The sequence below is a fragment of the Triticum aestivum genome, chromosome 3B (genome assembly GCF_018294505.1).
Source record: "Triticum aestivum cultivar Chinese Spring chromosome 3B, IWGSC CS RefSeq v2.1, whole genome shotgun sequence".
Classification (NCBI taxonomy): Eukaryota; Viridiplantae; Streptophyta; class Magnoliopsida; order Poales; family Poaceae; genus Triticum; species Triticum aestivum.
The window spans coordinates 186,770,448-186,795,729 of record NC_057801.1 but is presented as its reverse complement, the minus strand read 5'-3'; the positions used below and the strand labels follow the sequence as shown (position 1 = coordinate 186,795,729).

The 25,282-nt window shown below is 42.5% G+C and overlaps 1 protein-coding gene and 1 long non-coding RNA gene across 10 annotated transcripts; one reads left to right on the top strand and one right to left on the bottom strand.

The window, feature by feature from the left end:
• Nucleotides 1-4,769: 4,769 nt before the first annotated feature.
• LOC123069287 (uncharacterized) lies at nt 4,770-17,365 on the bottom strand. The gene is made up of 6 exons (XM_044492100.1): nt 15,992-17,365; nt 15,242-15,294; nt 14,998-15,128; nt 14,818-14,914; nt 14,532-14,711; nt 4,770-5,210 (listed from the first exon to the last, which is right to left on the bottom strand). Exons 1-6 carry the CDS (start codon nt 17,061-17,063, stop codon nt 5,205-5,207), a joined length of 1,539 nt encoding a protein of 512 aa, XP_044348035.1. The 5' UTR covers nt 17,064-17,365; the 3' UTR covers nt 4,770-5,204.
• On the top strand, nt 9,017-13,952 carry LOC123069288 (uncharacterized). 9 transcript variants are annotated; one of them, XR_006432434.1, is made up of 7 exons: nt 9,017-9,278; nt 9,454-9,572; nt 10,061-10,173; nt 10,974-11,219; nt 11,304-11,474; nt 11,573-11,665; nt 12,439-13,334. It is a non-coding gene; the product is annotated as an uncharacterized lncRNA (long non-coding RNA). The 9 variants fall into 9 exon arrangements; XR_006432431.1 differs by having other exon boundaries at nt 9,018-9,278; nt 10,989-11,219; XR_006432436.1 differs by lacking the exon at nt 9,454-9,572 and adding an exon at nt 13,933-13,952 and having other exon boundaries at nt 9,022-9,278; nt 10,989-11,219; nt 12,439-12,589.
• Nucleotides 17,366-25,282: the final 7,917 nt, after the last annotated feature.

The window sequence follows — 25,282 nt, the reverse complement described above, 5'->3', positions numbered from 1 at the left end:
GACCACTCTTCTTCGGATTCCCATCAGAGAACAGGGTCTTGGAATCAGTGATTTGCTCATCCCCGGGCTGACTGTGAGCCGAAGTGATATCATCTTCTTCTTTATCAAGTTATGACTCAAATTTCTTCTTCGGCACCTTTGACGGCTTAATTGCTTTTCTTTCAGCCGACTTTGCTCTTTCAGCCACACGCGGTAGTTGAGGAATTTCTTCCTCGGACCCAAACTGCTCTTCCGAACTATGAGCCATGACCACTCCTGGAAAAAAACAATGTGAGGGAAAATAGGAAGGGTTCACAAACATGCACATACGCATTTTTGACTGAAAATGACAAGTTTTTCAAAAACAATGAAGGAATCCATGGTATGCATATTTAAATGATATGATTGATACAATTGCATAGCACCATAGGGCACAGTGAAAACTTATCTAATCTTTCAGAAGGATACTGTCACGCCCAATATGCGATACTATCCTAAAGAGACTCGAAGGTCCCACCAAGGATAGAACCGCATATTGAAACGCTTTTGCAAGGTGGATATCATTACATCAACAATACATAATAGATGGAGATACATACAAAAAGCATACAATGCCACACGAATACAACATCACCTTACATAAGAGCACCATCCGACTACGGATGAAACACACACAGAAACTCAAACGACATCCACCCTGCTAGCCCAGGACCTGGAACCTATCCCCTGATCGAATAAGAAGCAGAAGAAGAACTCCAAAACAAGCAAACATCGCTCTCGTGTCAAGATCATCGCATAACCTGTACCTGCAACTGTTGTTGTAGTAATCTGTGAGCCATGAGGACTCAGCAATCCCATTACCATGGGTATCGAGACTAGCAAAGCTTAAAGGGTAAGGAAGGGGTAAAGTGGTGAGGTTGCAGCAGCGACTAAGCATATATGGTGGCTAACATACGCAAATAAGAGCGAGAAGAGAGCAAATGGAACGGTCATGAAGCTAGCAATGATCAAGAAGTGATCCTGAACTCCTACTTACGTCAAACATAACCCAAAACCATGTTCACTTCTCGAACTCCACCGAAAATAGACCATGACGGCTACACACGCGGTTGATGCATTTCAATCCAGATCTGGTGTCAAGTTATCTACAACCGGACATTAACAAATTCCCATCTGCCGCATAACCGCGGGCACGGCTTTTGAAAGTTTATACCCTGTAGGGGTGTCCCAACTTAGCCCATGATAAGCTTTCGCGATCAACGAAGGATATTCCTTCTCCCAGGAAGACCCGATCAGACTCGGAATCCCGGTTTACAAGCCATTTCGACAATGGTAAAATAAGACCAGCAAAGCTGCCTGATGTGCCGACAATCCCGATAGGAGCTGCACATATCTCATTCTCAGGGCAACACCGGATAGGTCAGCCTACAAGTAAAACCAGCCCTCGAGTTGCCCCAAGGGGCCCCGCGGTCTGCCCAGTTCAGACCAGCACTTAGAGAAGCACTGGCCCGGGGGGCTAAAATAAAGATGACCCTCGAGAGAGAGACTCCCAAGGGAAAAGTAGGTGGTGGTGAGGCAAATGGTAAAACCAAGGTTAGGCCTTGCTGGAGGAGTTTTATTCAAAGCGAACTGTCAAGGGGGTCCCATAAATCACCCAACCGCGTTAGGGACGCAAAATCCGGGAACATAATACCGATATGACGGAAACAAGAGTGGAACAAAACACCAGGCATAAGGCCGAGTCTTCCACCCTTTACCAAGTATATAGATGCATTAATTAAATAAGAGATATTGTGATATCCCAACATAATCCTGTCCACCATTGATCAATCTTCAACTTCACCTGCAACTAACAATGCTATAAGAGGGGCTGAGCAAAAGCAGTAACATAGCCAAGCAACGGTTTGCTAGGAAGGGTGACAAAGGTTAGAGGTTCATGGCAATTTGGGAAGCTTGAAGAACAAGTGATAGGTAGCGCAGCATAGCGATAGAACGAAGCAACTAGCATAGCAATGATAGTAGTGAGATCCAGGGTAACGGTCATCTTGCCTGAAATCCCGCAAGGAAGAACAACGAGTCCATGAAGAAGATGAAGCCACGAAGACGAACCAAGCATAGACGAACGAATCCTCATGATCGCAACGAAACAGGAACTAACGAGAAGGAGCACAACCGGAAAGAAGCAAACAACAAGGTAAACACACAACACATGAACAAGGCATGATGCTCAACCAAGTATGATGCATGACAAGGCTACATGAAGGTACTCATGGCAAGAGATGATGCAAACAAGAGCAACACATCAAGGCAAGTTTAAATGAGGCCGGAAACAACATATAACAATTCCGGTAAGCCCTCATATGCAAATTTAGAAATTGGTCCAGATCTGAATAAACCTTATGTTCAAGTTGTTAAACAGCAAGTTAAGATGCACCAATATGATCTACACGATATTCTAGTCAAGTTGCATATAAAGTTCATTTAATTCGGAGCTACGGCCTAGAAGATATGAGAAAAACAAGTCAAACATGGCATTGAAGCAAAATGCGTACAAACATCAAGCAAACACTCTCAAAACATGGATGCAACATGATAATATGAAGCTACATGCAAAATCAAGCAAGTTTCATATAGAGCACACTCAAAACGGAGCAACGGTTCAACACATACACGCTTACAAGTTTGAAGGACAAGCTGTCCAAAACAGCAACTAGGCATCTTGCAAGCATCAAAACAACATGCTACAGCAACCCAACATGAGAACAAAAGGCATGGACATCATTTACAGGTAAAGCATAACAAAATATGAACACTGAGCTATCTCCATAAATCACTAGAACATGCTCAAAAAGACATGGCAAGATTGCAAATAATAACAGTTTCAGACTTTGCAGAAATAACATCAGGTTGCAATGTTTAGAGCTATCAAACAACATTCTACAGGAACATATCATAGAGACTTAAGGCATGGCATGCAACAACTAAATGCATAGAAAAAACGTCCTTTACTGACCATGAGCCAAAAAGGATCAGAAGATATGATGGCACCCATGTAAACATGGCAAATGATATGACAGGTAGAGATAGAGACGGGAGGTAAAAGGACTGCTGCTCCAGGGGAGTCGTCTCGACAAACAAAACGGGTGCCGGGGAAGACGCAGAGATCGGCTCCCAGTCATCGAGGAGAAATTGATGTTCTTTTTTCTGGCGGAGATGGTGGTCGATTGATTTATTTTCTTTCGGGGTACAGAAGGGTCCGTGGCTTTTCGGCTGAAAACCGAGAGACGGTTGGTCGTTCGGTATATGCTCGTTGTCGCTGGTAATGGAGAGCACCAAGGTGACGACGTGGTATGCGTTATGCATGTGTAGAATTGCTGATCTGAGTGGACCGGTGATGTGGAGGTTGCATGTTGAGAGACCATTGATGTAGCATCATGCTGATGTGGACAGTGCGCATGTAGGGGGAATTGCTATAGTGGGGAGCAACTTCTTAAGAATGATAGATGATAGATTACCCACGACCTAGACCTCGCTCAGGGTATGACAGCGAAGTGCCCAGAGGCACTACGTGTCACCCTATTTTTCGGGTCATGGTGATGTGACAAGGAAAGGACTGAAGGCCCATAGCGAGACCCGACCAAAGGTCGGGCTAAGGAAGAGCCTTGCGGGCCGGCTTGTGAAGAAGGCCAAGGCCACGTGTAGAATTTCCTAACTTCGAAGCAAGATGGATAGGAATTAGAGTAGGATACGGGTACACGGTACGACTCGAAATATTTTGTAAACCTAGGCACTCAACCTATTATATAAAGGGAAGCCAATCTCTCGAAAGCTAGGTCAGTGAATCCTTGTAATCGAGATCATCGTCAATATCAATCAAACAGGAAGTAAGTCTTTGCCTTCACTGTGAGGGGCCTTACTTGGGTAACTTTTTACCTAGTTGTGATGGCCTCCAGACTTAGTCCTTTTACAAGGATATCTGACGTGACAAAACCATAACAACCGTCTTTGTTGCAATAGTGAGGACGACACCGTCTTTGTTGCAATAGTGAGGACGAAGCTGAGTTTTAATAGCGCTAGATCTAACGATTGTCGAGGTAGTGGATCTCTTAAAAAGATCCACATGCCGACGGGTAGCACAGCCCAAGAAACCTTATCTTTTTTAAGATCTTATTATTGCGTCTCTTTTTTATGTACTATATCTTTTCAAAAGCTAATTCTTTGAATTTCTCAATAAAACAAGCACAAAATCAATGTCCGTCATCTCATCTACACCGGGATTAAACGTCCACCACTGAACCACGAACTGGAACCAACAATTTTTAAGTTCTCAACGATGTAGGTATTTTTTTAGGGGGTATATAAATCAAGCTTTATAGTCATCAAAAAACCACAAATTATGAGATACAATTTGGTGGTGGGACTGGCCCAACCAAACGTGACGCCTGCAAGCACTACATATATCAAAATTATTTCTCTAGGGCTCAGGTCTTTTTTTTCAGAATGTTAGGCCACATGGGCATTGTCGCCCATGTGGCGGTTGAACCGGCCAACCGAATGCTATTATTTCTCTAGGGCTCAGATCCTTTTTCAGAATGTCAGGCCACATTGTCGCCCATGTGGCGGTTGGACCCGTCAACCAAATGCTTTTTTTTACTAACACAGTACAGCAAGCGCTACATATATCAATTCATAAGTGACCATATATGTGACCACTTAACATGTGAGCCACTTCAAGACAATTCGCTGACAGTATTTTAGGAATCAGTTAGCAAAGTGAATTCAGCGACAAGTTTAGTGACCACGAGTGAATTTTTCTCTAAAACATAATGGCTGATGGAGTAATATATTTAGGGGGTGTTCAGAGTCCCTCCGCTCCCAGACTCGGCTCCGCGGAGCCGGCGGAGTTGTAGGCTAAAATACTGGAGCTGCAAATTAGGTGCTCCACAACTCTTCTAATTCCACGGATCTGGTGGATATCCGAACAGGGCCTTAATACATAAGATCCAAGATAATAAGTAGGGCTTCAAAAAGTGCATAATGTGGTGCATGATAAGTGCTGGAAATCTCCCCCAAACAGAGACCACGAAAGCCGCAACGGCCATACCACAAACAGAGACCACGAAAGCCACAAAGACCATGAATGAAAGCGCAAGGGCCATACGACAGAACACTACAGTTTACAGCAGAATATGTCACTTGGCCAAGGCAACCGTCCAGGAACAGCATCATGACTGCAAATAAAACAGCAGCATTGGACAAAGATTAGGCAACATCCAATCCTTTGAATATGGAACAAAAATTAAAGCACGCACGATGAAAGAATTAAATCATTTGATATTAATTGGCTCCAAACAGCTACTCTTAGGGAACCCAACATTAGCCCCAATCAAACGTTATTACCTTTGGTCCCGATTAAACTTCATTTAGATTAGTGTACAGACAAACTAATGGATGGAAGCAGGTGGAGTTAATCCTCTGGCCCTCCCCTCATTAAGCTGATATTAGGTTTGATGGTTCAGCTCGCTAGGTCTTAGGGGCAATTAAAACCACAAACTGTTTGACCCCAACCGGACCACTCAACCAGTCCTCTACTAAATAGCCGCACTTGCCTAAGCCCTAAGCCTCCTCCAGCAGATCATGGCATGGCCGGCAGTTGCGATCAGTGTACTGAGCTTATAGGCCCAGCGTATAATTGTTTAACTGTCCAATGCATTTCGTTCTCTGGTTGACCGCATCAAGTGTTGTGCAGATATACGAATCTATTACAATGAACACTCTTCGTCGCAAAAGTTTACAGGTAGGGATGAAAGCGGAGTGAAAACTTTCCGTTTCTCCAGGAGAGAAAAAACAAAAATGAAAATGGAAGGATAAATTTTTATCCGTAAACAAAAACAAAAATGGAACGGCATTTTCTGCTGGAAGAAGCATGGAAACGGAAATCCGTGGATACGGAACTTTCCGTTTTAAATATGGGCATATGGCTGTTTTATAGACCAACAAACACACAATGAGCACAATGGCCCATGTGTGTCCCAATTTACTGTTGTGTTCTAGTCTACCAGTGAGTATGTCACCGGAGCACTATCGTGGTTTGAGCTGCACTAATATGTCAATGTTTTTGGTTGTTTGATGCCAAGTTTTTGTGTACGCAAAGTTCAATATTTTGTTGGTTTCCTTTCTTTTACGGCAATAAGAGTTGATTCCCTTGTAGTTTTGGATCGATTCCATCTATTTCACATATTTGTGCTTTTCTTAAGGTTCAAGGGGCTTTTTGGTTCCGCTGTACACTTGCTTCCATCTGTGTCCGCGTTGTATTCAGTCCAGTTTTGTTTTCGGTACTTATTTCTTGTTGTATTTGTTTACGTGGTTCCTGTATTCGTTTCTGTTTCTGCAAAAAAAAAATGAAAGCAAATGTGAAAGCACTAGTTCCCTCCGTTACCACTCCATTTTCATCCCTAAAAGGGTTAGGCATCAAACACACAAAAACAGGTCTGTTGTGTCTTTCTGAGTTCTTCATTGAGTGCAACAATTTTAACTGCCAAAGAAACTGCTTTGCAAAGTGTTCAATAGCCCTTACTCGTCTGGTCGTGTTTGTACAAACTAGAGTAGTGCAAAGTATAGAGGAAGTGTGCAGCTAAATTAGCAGGCTAGCGACCGTTATGCCGGCTAACCAGGAATAATAGTGCACAGCTAAGTAGCAGGCCAGCAGCATACAGCTAGCACAAACTGACAGAAGAAGTCCCATGGAGCGTCTCCAGCAGGGATGCTAAACAACGTTCTGCAAGGCACGAAAAAATTACGCGCGTGCGCGTCCCATCGTCTCTCCTCCATGGTAGCGGTAGTGCCAGCAACCGCTTCCTCCATCCTCCCACCGCTCCATCTCAACCCTCGCTCGCCCTCCCCTTAAAATCACTGCCCTCCCGTTAACCTCACTGACGAGTACGCCGTCGAATCGGAGATTCCGTCACCCGTGTCCCTACTCACTGCAATGTCCCACTGCTGCAGGCATGGGAGCTCCTCCACACCGTGTTGAACGAGACATCGTGGCCCGCAGCCACCCCTCACTGCAGATTCTCCCGCCCTCGAGAACTTGTGCACCCAGCGCAAGGGCCCTCCGGCCACACCGCTGTCTGTCATGCCGTCAAGCTCAGCCACACCAATCCTGGCTTTGACGAGCTGCTCCAAGATGCCGCAGCTACCGCATCGTCAGAAATGCTCACAACCGAGGGGCCCGAAAGGTAAATGTTTGCTTGTTCTGTTTTTGTGCTCCGATGCAATCTGTGTTGTGAACGCTAAAAGCCAGATTTATAGTAAGCTGCCCGTCCAAAAAATTGATACCTCCAAATTGCATCACAAAAGTGTGCCTTAAAATTGTGTTCATGGTTCACCGAGAGAGATGATTTTGCTGGCACTAGGTTGATAATTGCTATTGAAGTACTGTTCAGGAAATTGTGGGATGAAAGGAAGTGAAATTGCATGCTATTTGTTACTTCCTCCTATCCAAAATAATTGATTCAGTTTTGAACTGTGGTTAGTTCAAAACTGCGACACTTATTATGGATCGGAGGTAGTACTAGAATGTTTTCAGAAAAGAGAAGAATTGCATGCTAATTAGTTGATGCAGGTTTACACCTTTCCCTACATTATAGAATAACTGCTTATCATGGATGCTTGCTGCCAAAATTGTTGAACCTTTTATGTGGTATCAGTAGGATCATAGAATTGTCTGCCGATTGCCCATCAATAATGAATCCGCGAAACACTGTTGCAGTCTTTAATATCTTGCCAAATCCAATCTAACTCCTCCCAAAAAGAAGTCCAATCTAACAGTTTATGTACGCTATTGGCTGCTGATTTGCAAATAGCATATTCCCATTATACATTCCTTAATATTCCTAATATGTTTGTAAGTCTGCTGAAATAGGTAGTGGCAGCATCGATGGAAATGGCACCAGCGGCAACATGAGCCAGATTTGATCTACATGGATGCATGGGATGTGCTTTTGGATGCCATATGCTTTACTTATTTTGTTGGACTGTTTTATGATGTTTTCACACGAGCTAGTTCATATGTTTGCATGAAATGTTTGGGATGTTTGCATGATATTTACTACTGGGGTATGTCTTTTCTATGTTCAAAAGCATTAAATTTGAATTATTGTGTTGAAATTGTGAATCTGAATATGGTGGTTGAATTCTATGCATTAAAAATATATGTTTTTAATATATTTTGGTGTTGAGCCAAGAATAATCATGTAGTACATGTTGAACTATGGAGAAAATGAATAGGGGCTGCTCTGCTGGAGTCGGGAACATTTTGGGGGGCTTGGAAATTGAGGCCACCACTAAAGATCAGTTTAGGGGCACTGTTTTAGGGTATCACCTCCAGCAGGGCTCCTAAAGAGATTACTGGGGCTGAGGCTAAAAAACTGTCTCCAGCAGAGACCCTATACAAGCCCCAGAAATAGGGAGGCACCAAAAAATCTCATCCCAGCCTCTTCTCACACGGTGGAAAAGGAACACCCCCCCCCCCCCCCTCCCCGCCCCTTCTACACCTTTTCATAGCGTGCATCATCTCCCCAATATCCCGCATGGCGGCATCTGCCGACGACCGCTTCTACCCCCCTCCTGCCACCGCTTTCCCAAGCACCCCTCCCTCCTGCCACTGTCGTTCCCGAGCTCTGCTGCCGTTTCCAAGCGAAGGCCATTCCAGAGTGTGAGCTGCGCCCTCGACATGCTCCTCCTTCGCACACTCTAGAGCAGGTCACAGACTGCACGCGGTACGATCGCCTGGCCTCGAATTAATCCGCAACACCAAAGAGCAAGCACGGGACACCATCAATCTTTACCTACTAATGAACCAGCTATTGCTTCTGGTCGTCCGTCGTGGCAGTTTTGCAAAAACATCCCCGCGTTTCTTCGAAATCAACCGGCGGTCCTATTTTAAGTGGTTACCCAGGAAAACGTTTCGTTTTTACACAAAACTCCCTATCTTTTGGAGTATTCAACCTGTGATCCGAGCAGATTTGTAAAGGAAAAAAAATACGGCAGCAAACAGACCACAGGCGCTCGTCTCCTCTACCTCTCGCCCACGAACTCCTCGCCGCCGCCGCCACCTGCGCCGGCCGCTTCCGGCGACCTCCGACGCCGTGCAGCACGCTCCCGAGCTCCTCACAGTCCGCGCCTCCCTCCCCTCCGACCAGATTCTCCGCTCCCGTCCTCTACCGCCCGCTTGCAACCCCACCCACGTGGCTAGGGTTCCGGGCAGGGCTTCGCCGGCTCGTCTCCGGCGGCCCCAGGTTCGTTCCTCCTTCCTTCTTGGCCCCCCTCGCCTCCGTCTTCCTCCCAGAACTTGGAGCAGAAGCCCGCCTCAGTGTTTCCCGTCGCACTTCTCACGTCCCTATGGGATCTCCTCCCCCTCATCTCTTTCTCTGTGATTGATCTCAATCCGCCCCTCCCCTCGATGCTGTGTAGGGGATAGGTCGCTTCCGCGGTGGGGCGGGTGAGCTGGGAGCTGGTAAGGCATACGCCCTTGCCGACGAGGAGTTCTCTCTCTAGGGAGAGAGCAGAGGGCATGCTGGACGCTGTTGCTGGTGAGATATGTGAGAATGAGAGAGAGCAGAGAGAGACGATGATTGCTGCACATTTAGATAGAGGGATTGATGGAACTGCTACTGGTCGCTGCTGCTAGAAAGAGAGAGAGAGAGAGAGAACAGAGATGAGAGACATGGTCCAACGCCTACTGATCTGCTCTTGTGGATAAGAGAGAGAGAGAGAGAGAGAGAGAGAGAAGTGTTGATTGCTTCACATTTATATAGATACTACTGATTGATGTATGATTGCTTCACATTTATATAGATACTACTGATTGATGTACATTTAGATAGAGAACGAGATGTAGCTTGCTACTGAAAGTTTTTGTTATTGCTACAGTCCCATCAATCAATGTAATAAATACTACCCAATTCATATCCAGATAATTTGCATCTGTCATATAGGAAAAAAGACATCAGTGAACCCTTTGTATTCTAATTGCAAGGTTAAGTAATCTTGTGTGTTCTAACTCTGCGATAATCTGCAGTTATTTGGCTCATCGTCGTATTGCAAGTTTCTGACATCGCTGTACACTGTTGACGTCGCCGGAAATCCGTCTGCACGTACTCCACTGTCCGCCGGAACTTTGTCCGACCTGAGGTACATACTACAGTGTAATCAATTTGCATCTTTCATCAACTACTACATAAGCTCTGAACAAGTCAATGCCTAAAACACCCCCCTGTCCTCATTACAAGATGCTCTTGAGGAAAAACAATAATTAGAAGTAGCGATCAAATGTGATAACTCTAGCTAAATTTGTATCTAGGAGGAACAGCTATTGTATGACAGAAAAATATAAGAAAAGGTAAACTAATCTCATGGTGATGGCACAGAGGTAATTATTTAATCGACTATTTTGGAAGTAGCAATAAAAGGTGATAAAGCTAGCTAAATTTTTATCTAGAAGAACAGCTGCTGTATGACAAAATTTTCATACCAGTGCTACATGGTTCCACTCTAAATCTCTGTACTTAATTGTCTAAAGGTTTGCATTAGTGGTTCAGACCAATGCTATATGGTTCCACTCTACATCTCTGTAGTTAATTGGCTTAAGGTATACATAATTGGTTGGCTCTGAAAATATATATAGCAAGTCTTCATATTATAACAGCTTGAAGAGGTTCACAAAAAAATGGTACAGGAGTTGCAACAGTCTTGATCAAATATTTTGCATTTCTTCATAGAGGGAGTTCTGTATGTTCTTTAGTATATGCTCTGGGAGTCTGAACAATTTAGTGACTAGAAGGGTCATGACATTGCTTTTCCATGTCCTTCAGTTTTTCCATTCGAGTTGGCTACCTGAATTCCACTATGTTAATTCATTCTTGTGCAATTTCTCATTGGTGTTCATGTAATTGGCCTGCAGCCTTTATTAGCAGTGCCTAACATTTGATCAGTTCTCATTGGTTCAGACCAATGCTATATGGTTCCACTCTACCCTGGCTAGGCCCACGAGAGCCTGCAAGCCGGCGGCAGCAGGGATGGCCGGATAGAGCCGCATGGACTCAATGACTCAGAGGAGGATCGGAGGGGGTGGCCTGTACGTGGAGGATGATTCACACACGAGCTGGCACGCCCAACAAATGCATTAGTTTGGCTCTTGCACTAGAGAATGACAGATGGTGTATACTGACAGAGGGGGAGTAAGCCCTGTAACTTGATGCTTGCTTTATGTGTATACAACATAAATCCCCTTCCTATTATTTACTATATTATCTTGTCAGCAGAGAATTCTGCAGCATACTGTGCAAGATCTTTATTTACACCAAGGAGGAGGTCCAGAAGATGAATTCGAAATCATCCTGTACCCAAGAAAGGAGGAAGTTCCATGGATGGTGATTGTGCAAACAAGAAGGCACATCTCACACATCATGCAATTTAGATAACTAACTAACTAGGTATGTGAGTGCCTTTCAAAACTCTGCTATTGGTTAAATTGGTGTTGTTTTGGCCTTTTGGGTGCATCATATTTCCCTCCATGATGTCTTCTATGTAGTATTCAATTCTTCTTTACCGGGTTGCTGTTCCCGTTCAGCAGCGGTTGCACCTTCTACAACAGTGAGCCCGAGCGGCATCAGATTCAGATTGTGTAAGCGCCATTCGCACACCAAATAATTCGAATTTTGTGTTCTGATTTTCCACAACACTAGCTTTTCTATATACCCCTTTCAGTACTATGATACGCATGCATATCTCTTCGGTTCTCAAACAAGAACTGCATATCTTTCAGTTTGCATTGTGGATAATGTGCAATGTACGGTTGGTGTTGAAAGTATAAAGTGTAGGCAGATCAATATGAAAGTTTGCTTGGTTTTGATTCCAATCATGAATTTTTGATAATTAGAGAGAAGGATGTTGGGTAAAGATCTTTGCCTAGATCGATGTAGTCATATAGGCTGGGTTATCTTCTAGCAAAAGTATAGCAACAATTTCTTCTTTGCCTATTCCTCTTTTTTCTTTTCTGTTTCTTTCTTTTCTCAATGTTGAACTTACCTGTATGATGATTGTAATGAGCTACTCCCTCCGTTCCTAAATATTTGTCTTTCTAGAGATTTCAACAAGTGACTACATACGGAGCAAAATGAGTGAATTTACACTCTAAAATATGTCTATATACATCCGTATGTGGTAGTCCATTTGAAAAATCTCTAAAAAGACAAATATTTAGGAACAGAGGGAGTAGATTGTAAAGACTGGACATTCTGGATTTAGAAGAATGCAATGATCAATTTTTTGTGCAACTGCAGATGCAATGCACAACGAAGCAAAAAATAGATAATCCTAGGCTCGATCTTTCCAATAGATACTTATTATGTCACTTTTCTCAATCTGTTTGGCATGTTTTATTATCTTTTTCTCTAGCCCATGAAGGTTTCGAGATGGAGGCCTGTGAGGAGGATTTCAGGGGAGATCATACTATGACTATGACAAGAGGCTGAGATTTGACTTGCACTGTATTGAAAAGCAGGTTCAGGAGCTCCAAGCCAATAAACGCCAGAGCTTTGAAAAAGATGTAAGATTTCTACTTTCTAGCTTTTTTCACAAAATTTGCTGTAGACTTTTATTCTGTATGGCAGTCGGGTTTGTTATAGGAATGAGCTATAAACCTTTTGTTCAATTTTGTTTGAGATAGAATACAAATTATGTGTGATATTCAAAGTTTATAGAGCATGACCACAGCAAAAAAAGGCGATCAACATAGGCAATATGTTTTCTGTTAACAATTCAATTTCTTTTTTTAATTCAATGCCTGAAATTATTCCAATTTGCAGTGCATACTTGCCGCTAATTAAGAACTACAGATATATGCTTTCACATGCAGTCATGGCTTTGCTAACATGTATGTGTCAGTTCAGAAATACCTCATAGTGTTTCGATTCTTGGCTTCAGGGAAAAAGTGATAGATTGCAAAAATATTTATCTGTATAAGAGGATAGATGTATATTTATCTAAGAGGATAGATGTTCGTACTTGCAGAACTACAGTTTGCATTTCAGTCCATCATTCATTGTTACTTGAGTATTTCTCATGTTTCGCTGATCTCCCAGGATTGTAGAAGCTTTTTGTGTGTTTTCTCACTGGAGCAGCTCTCTGCGCCTTATGAAAGTAGTTTGGAAATATGAGTGAGAAGTGTTGTATTGTTATGTTTTTTGTTAATTTCGGGGGAGAAGAGAACTCCAGTTTTGGCAATGTTCGTGATTCAGATTCACCATGATTGATACTGTACAATGCCATACAATATTTACGTATTCCCATCATGAACTATTTCATCCTATTTTTGTTTCGGTAAAGTACAATGTTCCTATTAAGCTGTAGTAGTTGAAATTTTGTGTACAGTCAAATGTAATTTACCATTGGAGACTTTACACATGTGTAAGAAAATTAAAAATATAACTGTCTATACATACATGTAAAAATATTAAATACTATAAATGTGAAACTGCAGGATGCGTTAATATTTTATCATCATGTGACCTATTAATTTTGAACCGTCCGGCCACACATTTATTCCAAATCGCATATATGGCATCCGAGAAGGAAGAATCTGAGCGGGAAGTACTACACGACGATTCTTGAGAGGAACAAGTCGACGAGGACACCAATGATGATAACTCTATCGTCGTTCTGCACCCGGACAGCATGGATAAGATGCAACTCTTTCTTGGCTGTGAATCGGTCGATGGTTGACAAGAACACCAATGGCGACACTCATTGTGGCTTTACACTCGGACACCATGGACATGTTGTAGCTCTTCCGTGGCGAGGGATGCACTGCCTATTCTATTCTCCATCACGTCCAATAGAAAGCAAGGGACGGGTAGTTTGATCCTTAACGGTTTCATGTTTTCTCTCCAGTTGAAACGCACATGCTTTGATGGTGGCGCTCTCTCGAGGAAGGTAGCTAAAGTTTTTGGCAAGAGTCTGTCCCATCTTTTATTGTATATCAATGTACTATCGGTTGAGCAAACAGCAAAGCAAGGCAGAAGATGATGAACATGAAAATGTGGGTAAAAGGAAGTCCAATATTCTTTCTGCTACAAGTACAGAAAGGAGTGGGATAGAACCGTAAATTCTGGCATGAAGTAGGATGAGTATGCTATTGTCGTGTAGTGCAAGCCTGGGTGGTTGGGAGATGATGCACACAGACATGTGGAGACGATGCGATCCACCAAGGCGGAAGCTCATCAAACGGATAGGGTTAGCTTCAAAGACGAAGAAGTCCGATGCTTTTCCCCTGCCGGACATCCTTAATGCCGTCCATGCGGTTTAGACCTTACAAAGTGTAATTTTTTTCTCCCGTTGCAACGCACGGGCTCTTTTGCTAGTAAACAATGAATAATCCTAAAACTAAGAATGATATCATGGATTTTGTTTTTTAAGGCATGTATTTGCCCTGAAAATATTCGAATTCAAATAGCTTGTGCAAGAAACACACATAATTCCTAGTGCCTTACCTGAATAGCACCATTAATGCTGCGATATGGCAGTGGCAGCAGCTTCAGCTGTTGCAGGTGGTAGCCATAGCCTTTTGATCTGTTGCTCTTTTGGTACAGGTAAGTGCCTTCTAATGTAGGATTGCAACTGTAAACACCAGAAAACTGTGGATGCACGTGGTAGCTCTGCACATCCCCTTGCTGGGTTCATCGTAAACACAGTTAATATTATTGCATTAAATGTGCAGAAACGGAAACAAGATCGGTATAGATTCCAACAACATCATATTGCGTATAGCTAGCTTACCAATCCATCTGAAGTGTCACATTTCCAAGAAATGCGAATGTGATTCCTACCAATCAAAAATCCATTGTATTCACATATGGCATTCTCAGCGGAACACCTGAATGCAGCAAAACAATGAAGCTGACATCTAAAACATAGCAAGACAAAAAAAAATCATGGAGAGCCAAGAAATTCTAGAACCTGTGAATGAATTTGATTAATGCACGTTGCTGGTGTACAAGCATCTGCACATGACCAAGTTCTCCAGATTGAGTAAAGATGCACTTCAGCTGGTCCTCGGTAATACAGGGATCTAGCCGATCTACAAGGATCTAGGACAACAATGAAAGAGAAAATCAGGTGGCAGCAGCGACTCTTTCTAAACAATCCTAGAGCAACAATCCTACAACAGGGATCTAGTCGATCTACAACATGTGTCACTTACTGTTCTGTCCTCTGCATCATATTCAGAATCATCTCCTTTGATCTGGATACCAGCTGCATCAAGAACATACAACATCCATTAACCCATGCCCAATATAGTCACAAACGATGATGTGATGATAAAATGGCAGCCTGAAGTGGGCACCATGGCCAAAATATTATGCATATAATACAAGAGCAAAACAGAGTAAGCATGCAAATCAGTTATTGCCTTTGAGCACAAAGTAATTGATGATGAAAATGGTAAACCGTAAAATGAGATAACTGTATGATTGTTTCAAAGATGTGTGCATGTCCTTTGGCCCAAGAGCAGAAGAACTATTGAGGATAAATACGAAATAGACACAATACTACTTCAAGCCTAAGTTGTAATTACTAGTGGTTATCACCCACGCATGAAGAAATTATAGACCCAGATATGATACATAAATGATAATTAGCAGCAAGTAATCACTGCATTCAAGGCAGTGTCTACAGCAGCGGTTATATGAGCAACCCAATGCATTAGCATCAGGGAAACTGCGGCAGAGGCCGCTGGACAGCCTTATGCATCAAAATATCATAAGCCTGCCCAATTTGCATCCCTCGTTAACAACCAACTCAAAACAACATGGAACAAATTACTACAGGACAGCCTTGTTAAAAGAAGAGTCACTACATGAAGACTGTTCTAATATAAAAAATGCTAAAATCAAAGAACAAAATGAAAAGGACAGATTCCTACGAGCAATTGCTTAATAGAAGTAAGTACCTTCACAATTATCTGCAGTCATGTCCAGATGTTTGGACAATGAACAGGGACGGTACGTGATATTGAACAAGAAGAATCTTTTGGCAGAAAACATTACAACATCTTCCAAAGTCTTCCTTGTCATGTTGACTGTAAGGACCCAGGCATTATCATCGTCGATGTTCAACTTAGACGTGAGATAAATAACAGCATCATCACCATGAATACTCAGGGTAGGGGCAGATATTCTGAGTTTATTCAGTGGAGGCAAATGCCTTATGTTGTCAATGGCAATGTCATCAACACTGACGTCACAGTTACAGGTCCAAGCCTCCTGGGAAGTCTTCCTGACCCATGCAACAGCATTCCAGCTAAAGGTGTCATCCATGACATACATGTTGTCGTCGTCCAACTCCAAGTCTGAATCGAATTGCATATCTGTGATATCATCAGAGGAGCCACACGTCCTTTTACTTGTAAGCGTGCTGCTTTCCCATGTTTTCATAGCAACAAATTTGATAAGACCATTGATGTAGGTGACATCCCGGTATAACCAAGGACAATTTTTGATATCCCTGTTAATGGCCGCTTCCTTAGGTAATGGAATGAAACGCAACACAGGGTTGGGATTGTCATCGAGGACATTGCAGAGCAGAATACCACGACAGAGATCAACCCAGCCCAGTGAGCCTTCTTCCATAAGTGGGATAACCTTGTCCGTTTTGTGCTTGTCGATATTTGACCTAGCCACCAATTGTGGGTCCAATTGTGCAGACTTTGTGCTCCATCTCCAGTTCTTGGAGATGAAGAGGTGGAGATCATATCGGCCTGGAATTATCAACTGCGGACGAACAACAGCGATAACGAAACCTTCCCCGTCGACTGTGGGCAAGAGACCCATCTCCCGTGGATTGAACACACGCGGGGATGGGTTCGGGAGCCGCATGAGCGAGGGGGCCTTGTTCAGCGATCTGGCTGTGTAGACGAAGTAGTCACGGAGAACTTTGCACCTGCCGAATTTAGAAGAGATCCAGTGGAGGCATAGGATGGCGACCTTCTTATCGGAACAGATAACACGGGGCTCCTCCGCCATATCAAAAAGCTCCTTGCAGTGAACAGAGAAGTGGGAAAGAGCCGGCGGGTCGGCAATCCAGAAGGTCACCTCGACGGCTTCGCCGTTGCTCGCCAAGGCTGTGGCAGTGGTGCCGTTCCTGCGGTCGGCGATGTACGCCTTCGTGTCGAGGAGGACCCAGTCCGGGCTGGGGGTGCTGGCGTGAGAATTGTGTAGGGGGGGGAGGGTCGAAGGAGTAGGGGGAGATGTTGAAGAATTTTGGGGCAGCCATCGGAAACCTTGTGCCGGCGGCGAGATCTGGGGAACCCTAATTACAGGGGGACTCGTGGGGCTGGGACGACGGTAGGTGCTGGAGTAGATATATAGACGGGAGGGGGGACGCCCGGTTATTATTTATTTTCGCTAATAATGACCCTCGAAATTTTTATTTCGGTCGTTTGGCCTCTAAAAGCAACTCTAACCGAACCCTGAAAAATAAACAAGGATCCGGCGGAGTAAACCTTAGTGAACTAAGTATTTGTTTTCCTCTAGAAAAAGTTTTTGTCGGATCTAACGGTCACATATAACGCAGTAAAAAAAATTCACTTGCATTTCGTTTCAGCCACCAAAACAAATTTCATACATTGGAATACACTAGTTGAACGCCCGTGCTTTGCTGCGGGCTACATATAAATGAATCAAACAAATGATTAATGTCATCTTGAACGTCGAAGCTCATTTCTACCTCCTACTTATGCGCATATTTGGACATCAAACGAGCACCCAATAGGCTCCCCAAAGTTCAACCGGCTAGATAGTCGGCAAGTGGGGCCATCTTTTAGGATGGATGCAACAATCTTTTTTTTCTTTGAGATGAATAGTCATTTCTAGGGTAACATGTAGTCAAATTATTTGATGTTGAACAAATATTTCGGTTTTAAGGAACCGAAATCAACATAACTCATGACAAAGTGCCTTCATTTCCTAATATTAAAACAACACTGTAGGCCAATGGGTTAGGCATCGTCTAATACAAATTGTCAAATTATGCACTTGTGTAATTCTAAAGTTGAAACATAAGAACCGAGTATTGTTTTAGAGTTGCAATTAAGCATGTAAAAAGAGCAAAGACTTTTACTGTTCCACACATCTTGTTAGTGCTCCTCACACTGTGTAGTTAATGCTCCCAGGGATTTCTACAGTTCCACAAATCTTGTGTAATAGAATCAGCTAGATCATACATACTGTTAAAACCAAACACTACATCTAGAACTAATTCAACTAACAAGGTTAAGAGGGACCAACATAGCTACCAACTATAGTAATATATTTATACAATTGGATGCTATGTGTCCTTCTCATTTCTTCTTTTTTCGCAAAATATCTTCCTCCTTGTCTTTCCAGTGTGTCTCTCCAGTCCACCCATACCTCGGCTCCTCTCCATTCCATGTCAACATGTTGTGGCATGAAGATCTTGATCATGTCCATCATACTTAGCACAAATCTGTGTTGTTGCATACTTTTGAGAAAGTACAACAATTGAGATTTATCTTTGACCTACAGGAAGATATTTCCTGTTAAGGACAATTTTAATAGCACAGAAAACATACATAGAAACTTCGAAACTAATATTTCATTCTTGACACAGAAAGGAGAAAGGGAAACAATAACATGTGACACATACCAATTTCTACACCAAAGTGTGAGCATTCCTCAAATCTGACTTTTGAGTAGTCTCTACACCAAGGTTGGGCTCTGGCTGTCACATGCAAGCAGTAAAAACATTTCATATAAGAAAAACAGTCTTGCTACATCTCAATCGACCAAGACTTGGTTAAGTCCCAGTCGATGCTACATTCGTTAGATCTTATATCGAGATCCGTGTAAAAAAATTCTTTAGCTTGATCTTTTTTCTTTCTTACATGATATGCCACTTGACTAAGACTTGTTTAAATCCATGTCGACCAAGACCTAGCCATACCCTAAAATTTGTGGTGGCCAACCAACTGAACAAGAACAAGCCTTTATTTTTTATGACCACTTATTCCCGAGCGCAATAAAGGCAATGTCATATCCCTTGCAATCTTGGAGACATACCTGAAAGCCATACTTTAGAAAATCCTGGAGAGCAATGAACACGGCTAGAATTATAGTAACCTCTTCTTCTCAACCTTGTAACTCACCTGGAGTGCAGAGCCAAAGAGCCCTTCCAAGTCTGCTCCAACACCTCATACTCATTCATTACATCTCACCTTAATATGATACAGCCCAAAAAATTTGCTTCCCTACAAAGAAAAGGATGGTTCTGTAAGGGATTGTAAGAATTTTGTGAGGAAATTGTTTGGTATAAATATGTCTCATCCACATCCCCAATTCTCAAATCAAAATGCGCTTTTATGAAATGGACAGTGTGACTATTAGGAGAATAATAATAACGATGTAGATAGTAAATATGGAGCAAAATAATCCTGTCTAAATAGCATTTGAGATTCATAAATGCCAAGATATTTCACTAAAATGCATAGTTCAGAAAAACAACTCTAAGTCGGTCATATACAAACCTTTGACCAGCAAACAAAACCTAATGTGGAGGAACTAATTACAAGATCAAAAGCATCACCCGTCCATGAACAAAGGTGCAAATTAATTGCTCGAAAAAGTCTTAAAAACTTTAAATCGTATGACACTGTTGGTTGATTAATCGCAAATTTAAGATTAAACAAATAATCACTCTTTATACGAGCGTAGAAGATTACCATGTGATTTTGTTGAGAAAATTGCAGTCAAAGAACTCTGATCCTACGTGACCATAACAACATCACCATCCAAACATGTTGTGCAAACAACTGGCGACCTCGGCGAAGACTTGGCTGTCGTGGTTTGGTCACGACAGATGTCCTAGTGTGAGGACTTAGTCGTGAGGCCATCGCAACTAGGTAGTAGCTTGAATGGGGTTGATCGGAATCAAGAGACGTGAGATTTTACCCAGGTTCGGACCCTCGCGGTGGAGGTAAAAGCCTACATCCTGCTTCATTGATATTGATGATGATGATGATGATGATGATCTCGGTTACAAGGGCGGTGTTTCGCTACCTCTATCTCGAGAGCATCTACTTTGATCTTGTCTAAGACCTTTCTGTCTAAGCCCTTACCATCTTAACCTGACCCCCTTGGGGTGCCCTACCCCTCCTTATATAAGTTGAAGGGGCGGCTTACATGTAGAGTCCTAATAGGATTAGAACTTAACCTATTCTAATTTCTTATCTTGGGCTTCTTAACGCTTGGGCTTCTTACCTTCAGGCGGCTCATCTTCATGACTCATCTCCATGATTCTAAGTAGATGTTGGGTTAGGATCCGGGTTACACAATCTGCCGGGTTAGGATCTGGGTTACAATCTGCCAAGTTAGGATTCGGGTTACACAATCTGCCAGGTTAGGATCTGTCGGGTTAGGATCTGCCGGGTTACGCCTGCCGGGTTAAGTCCAGAGATGACTTAACTATTGGGAAACGTAACATGCAATTTCAAAAAAAAATCCTACGCTCACGCAAGATCTATCTAGGAGATGCATAGCAACACGAGGGGGAGAGTGTGTCCACGTACCCTCGTAGACCAAAAGCGAAAGCGTTTGACAACGTGATTGATGTAGTCAAACTTCTTCTTGATCCGACTGGTCAAGCGTCGAACGTACATCACCTCCGAGTTCTGCACACGTTCAGCTCGATGACGTCCCTCGAACTCTTGATAACACTACATCTAGAACTAATTCAACTAACAAGGTTAAGAGGGACCAACATAGCTACCAACTATAGTAATATATTTATACAATTGGATGCTATGTGTCCTTCTGATTTCTTCTTTGTTCGCCAAATATCTTCCTCCTTGTCTTTCCAGTGTGTCTCTCCAGTCCACCCATACCTCGGCTCCTCTCCATTCCATGTCAACATGTTGTGGCATGAAGATCTTGATCATGTCCATCATACTTAGCACAAATTCGTGTTGTTGCATACTTTTGAGAAAGTACAACAATTGAGATTTATCTTTGACCTACAGGAAGATATTTCCTGTTAAGGACAATTTTAATAGCACAGAAAACATACATAGAAACTTCGAAACTAATATTTCATTCTTGACACAGAAAATGAGAAAGGGAAACAATAACATGCGACACATACCAGTTTCTACACCAAAGTGTGAGCATTCCTCCTATCTGACTTTTGAGTAGTCTCTACACTAAGGATAGGCTCTAGTTGTCACATGCAAGCAGTAAAAACAATTCATATAAGAAAAACAGCCTTGCTACATCTCAATCGACCAAGACTTGGTTAAGTCCCAGTCGATGCTACATTTGTTAGATCTTATATCGAGATCTGTGTAAAAAAATTCTTTAGCTTGATCCTTTTTCTTTCGTACATGATATGCCACTTGACTAAGAGTTGTTTAAATCCATGTCGACCAAGACCTAGCCATACCCTAAAATTTGTGGTGGCTAACCAACTGAACAAGAACAAACCTTTTTTTATGACCACTTATTCCCGAGCGCAACAAAGGTAATGTCATATCCCTTGCAATCTTGGAGACATACCTGAAAGCCATACTTTAGAAAATCCTGGAGAGCAATGAACATGGCTGGAATTATAGTAACCTCTTCTTCTCAACCTTGTAACTCACCTGGAGTGCAGAGCCCTTCCAAGTCTGCTCCAACACCTCATACTCATTCATTACATCTCACCTTAATATGATACAGCCCAAAAAATTTGCTTCCCTACAAAGAAAAGGATGGTTCTGTAAGGGATTGTAAGAAATTTGTGAGGAAATTGTTTGGTATAAATATGTCTCATCCACATCCCCAATTCTCAAATCAAAATGCGCTTTTATGAAATGGACAGTGTGACTATTAGGAGAATAATAATAACGATGTAGATAGTAAATATGGAGCAAAATAATCCTGTCTAAACAGCATTTGAGATTCATAAATGCCAAGATATTTCACTAAAATGCATAGTTCAGAAAAACAACTCTAAGTCGGTCATATACAAACCTTTGACCAGCAGAACAAAACCTAATCTGGAGGAACTAATTACAAGATCAAAAGCATCACCCGTCCATGAACAAAGGTGCAAATTATGTGCTCGAAAAAGTCTTAAAAAACTTTAAATCGTATGACAATGTTGGTTGATTAATCGCAAATTTAAGATTAAGCAAATAATCACTCTTTACACGAGCGTAGAAGATTACCATGTGATTTTGCTGAGAAAATTGCAGTCAAAGAACTCTGATCCTACGTGACCATAACAACATCACCATTCAAACATGTTGTGCAAACAACCGACGACCTTGGCGAAGACTTGGCTGTCGTGGTTTGGTCACGGCAGATGTCCTAGTGTGAGGACTTAGTCGTGAGGCCATCGCAACTAGGTAGTAGCTTGAATGGTGTTGATCGGAATCGAGAGACGTGAGATTTTACCCAGGTTCGGCCCCTCGCGGTGGAGGTAAAAGCCTAGCTACATCCTGCTTCATTGATATTGATGATGATGATGATGATGATGATGATGATCTCGGTTACAAGGGCGGTGTTTCGCTACCTCTATCTTGAGAGCATCTACTTTGATCTTGTCTAAGACCTTTCTGTCTAAGCCCTTTCCATCTTAACCTGACCCCCTTGGGGTGTCCTACCCCTCCTTATATAAGTTGAAGGGGCGGCTTACATGTAGAGTCCTAATAGGATTAGAACTTAACCTATTCTGATTTCTTATCTTGGGCTTCTTAACGCTTGGGCTTCTTACCTCCAGGCAGCTCATCTCCATGATTCTAAGTAGATGTTGGGTTAGGATCCGGGTTACACAATCTGTCGGGTTAGGATCTGGGTTACACAATCTGCCAAGTTAGGATTCGGGTTACACAATCTGCCAGGTTAGGATCTGTCGGGTTAGGATATGCCGGGTTACACCTGTCGGGTTACGCCTGACGGGTTAAGTCCAGAGATCACTTGACTATTGGGAAACGTAACATGCAATTTCAAAAAAATCCTACGCTCACACAAGATCTATCTAGGAGATTGCTACGTCTTGAGCTTGCGTTGGTTTTCCTTGAAGAGGAAAGGGTGATGCAGCAATAGTAGCGTAAGTATTTCCCTTAGTTTTTGAGAACCAAGGTATCAATCAAGTAGGAGGCTCCTCAAAAGTTCCACACACCTACACAAATAAACGAAGAACTCGAAACCAACGCAATAAAGGGGTTGTCAATCCCTTCACGGCCACTTTGCGAAAGTGAGATCTCATAGAGATAGTATGATAAGATAAATATATTTTTGGTATTTTATAATATAGATGCAAAAAGTAAAGATGCGGATAAAAGTAGATTGAAAGCTTATATGATAAAAGATAGACCCGGGGGCCATAGGTTTCACTAGTGGCTTCTCTCAAGATAGCATAAGTATTACGGTGGGTGAACAAATTACTGTCGAGCAATTGATAGAAAAGTGAATAATTATGAGATTATCTAGGCATGATCATGTATATAGGCATCACGTCCGTGACAAGTAGACCGACTCCTGCCTGCATCTACTACTATTACTCCACACATCGACCGACTCCTGCCTGCATCTAGAGTATTAAGTTCATAAAGAACAGAGTAACGCATTAAGAAAGATGACATGATGTAGAGGGATAAACACGAGCAATATGATATAAACCCCATCTTTTTATCCTCGATGGCAACAATACAATACGTGCCTTGCTGCCCCTACTATCACTGGGAAAGGACACCGCAAGATTGAACCCAAAGCTAAGCACTTCTCCCATGGCAAGAAAGATCAATCTAGTAGGCCAAACCAAACTGATAATTCAAAGAGACTTGCAAAGATAACTCAATCATACATAAAAGAATTCAGAGGAGATTCAAATATTTCTCATAGATAAACTTGATCATAAACCCACAATTCATCGGATCTCGACAAACACACCGCAAAAGGAGTTTACATCGAATAGATCTCCACAAGAGAGGGGGAGAACATTGTATTAAGATCCAAAAAGAGAGAAGAAGCCATTTAGCTAATAACTATGGACCCGAAGGTGTGTGGTAAACTACTCACAACTCATCGGAGGGGCTATGGTGTTGATGTAGAAGCCCTCCATGGTCGATTCCCCCTCCGGTGGAGCGCCGGCGAAGGCTCCAAGATGGGATCTCGCGGATACAGAAGGTTACGGTGGTGGAAATTGTGTTTCGTTGGCTCCCTGGATGTTTTCGGGGTACGTAGATATATATAGGAGGAAGAAGTACGTCAGTGGCCACCTGTGGGGCCCAGGAGATAGGGGCACGCCCAGAGGGGGTGGGCGCGCCCTCCTGTCTCCTGGCCGCCTCGCAAGCTTCTTGACTTGCACTCCAAGTTCTCCGGATCACGTTAGTTCCAAAAATCACGCTCCCGAAGGTTTCATTCCGTTTGGACTCCGTTTGATATTCCTTTTATTCGAAATAGTGAAATAGGCAAAAAAAATCAACAATATGGGCTGGGCCTCCGGTTAGTAGGTTAGTCCCAAAAATGATATAAATGTGTAAAAGAAAGCCCATAAACATCCAAAAGGGGTAATATAATAGCATGGAACAATAAAAAATTATAGATACGTTGGAGACGTATCAAGCATCCCAAGCTTAATTCCTGCTCGTCCTCGAGTAGGTAAATGATAAAAACAGAATTTTTGATGTGAAATGCTACCTAGCATAATTCTCAATGCAATTTTCTTTATTGTGGCATGAATGTTCAGATCCAAATGATTCAAGATAAAAAGCTTATAAAACATAAAAATAATAATGCTTCGAAGCATACTAACAAATAATCATGTCCTATCAAAATAACATAGCCAAAGAAAGCCTATCCCTACAAAATCATATAGTTAGGCCATGCTTCATTTTCATTACACAAAATACTCCCATCATGCACAACCCCGCTTTGAGCCAAGTAATTGGTTCATACTTTTTAACGCGCTTTAGCTTTTTCAACTCTTACGCAATACATGAGCGCAAGCCATGGACATATCACTATGGTGGTAAATGGTGGTGGTTGTGAGGACAAAAGGAGGGAGAAGATAGTCTCACATCAACTAGGCGTATCAATGGGCTATGGAGATGCCCATCAATAGATATCGATGTGAGTGAGTAGGGATTGCCATGCAACGGATGCACTAGAGCTATAAATATATGAAATCTCAACAAAAGAAACTAAGTGGGTGTGCATCCAACTTGCTTGCTCACGAAGACCTAGGG

What these genes read in the sequence shown, in the direction of transcription:
- LOC123069287 (XM_044492100.1), bottom strand. Translation starts at nt 17,063, where the DNA reads ATGGCGGAGGAGCCCCGTGTTATCTGTTCCGATAAGAAGGTCGCCATC. An exon ending in TTAATCAAATTCATTCACAG is followed by an intron (nt 14,915 to 14,997) that starts GTTCTAGAATTT and finishes TGCTGCATTCAG; the next exon opens with GTGTTCCGCTGAGAATGCCA. An exon ending in GTGACACTTCAGATGGATTG is followed by an intron (nt 14,712 to 14,817) that starts GTAAGCTAGCTA and finishes CGATGAACCCAG; the next exon opens with CAAGGGGATGTGCAGAGCTA.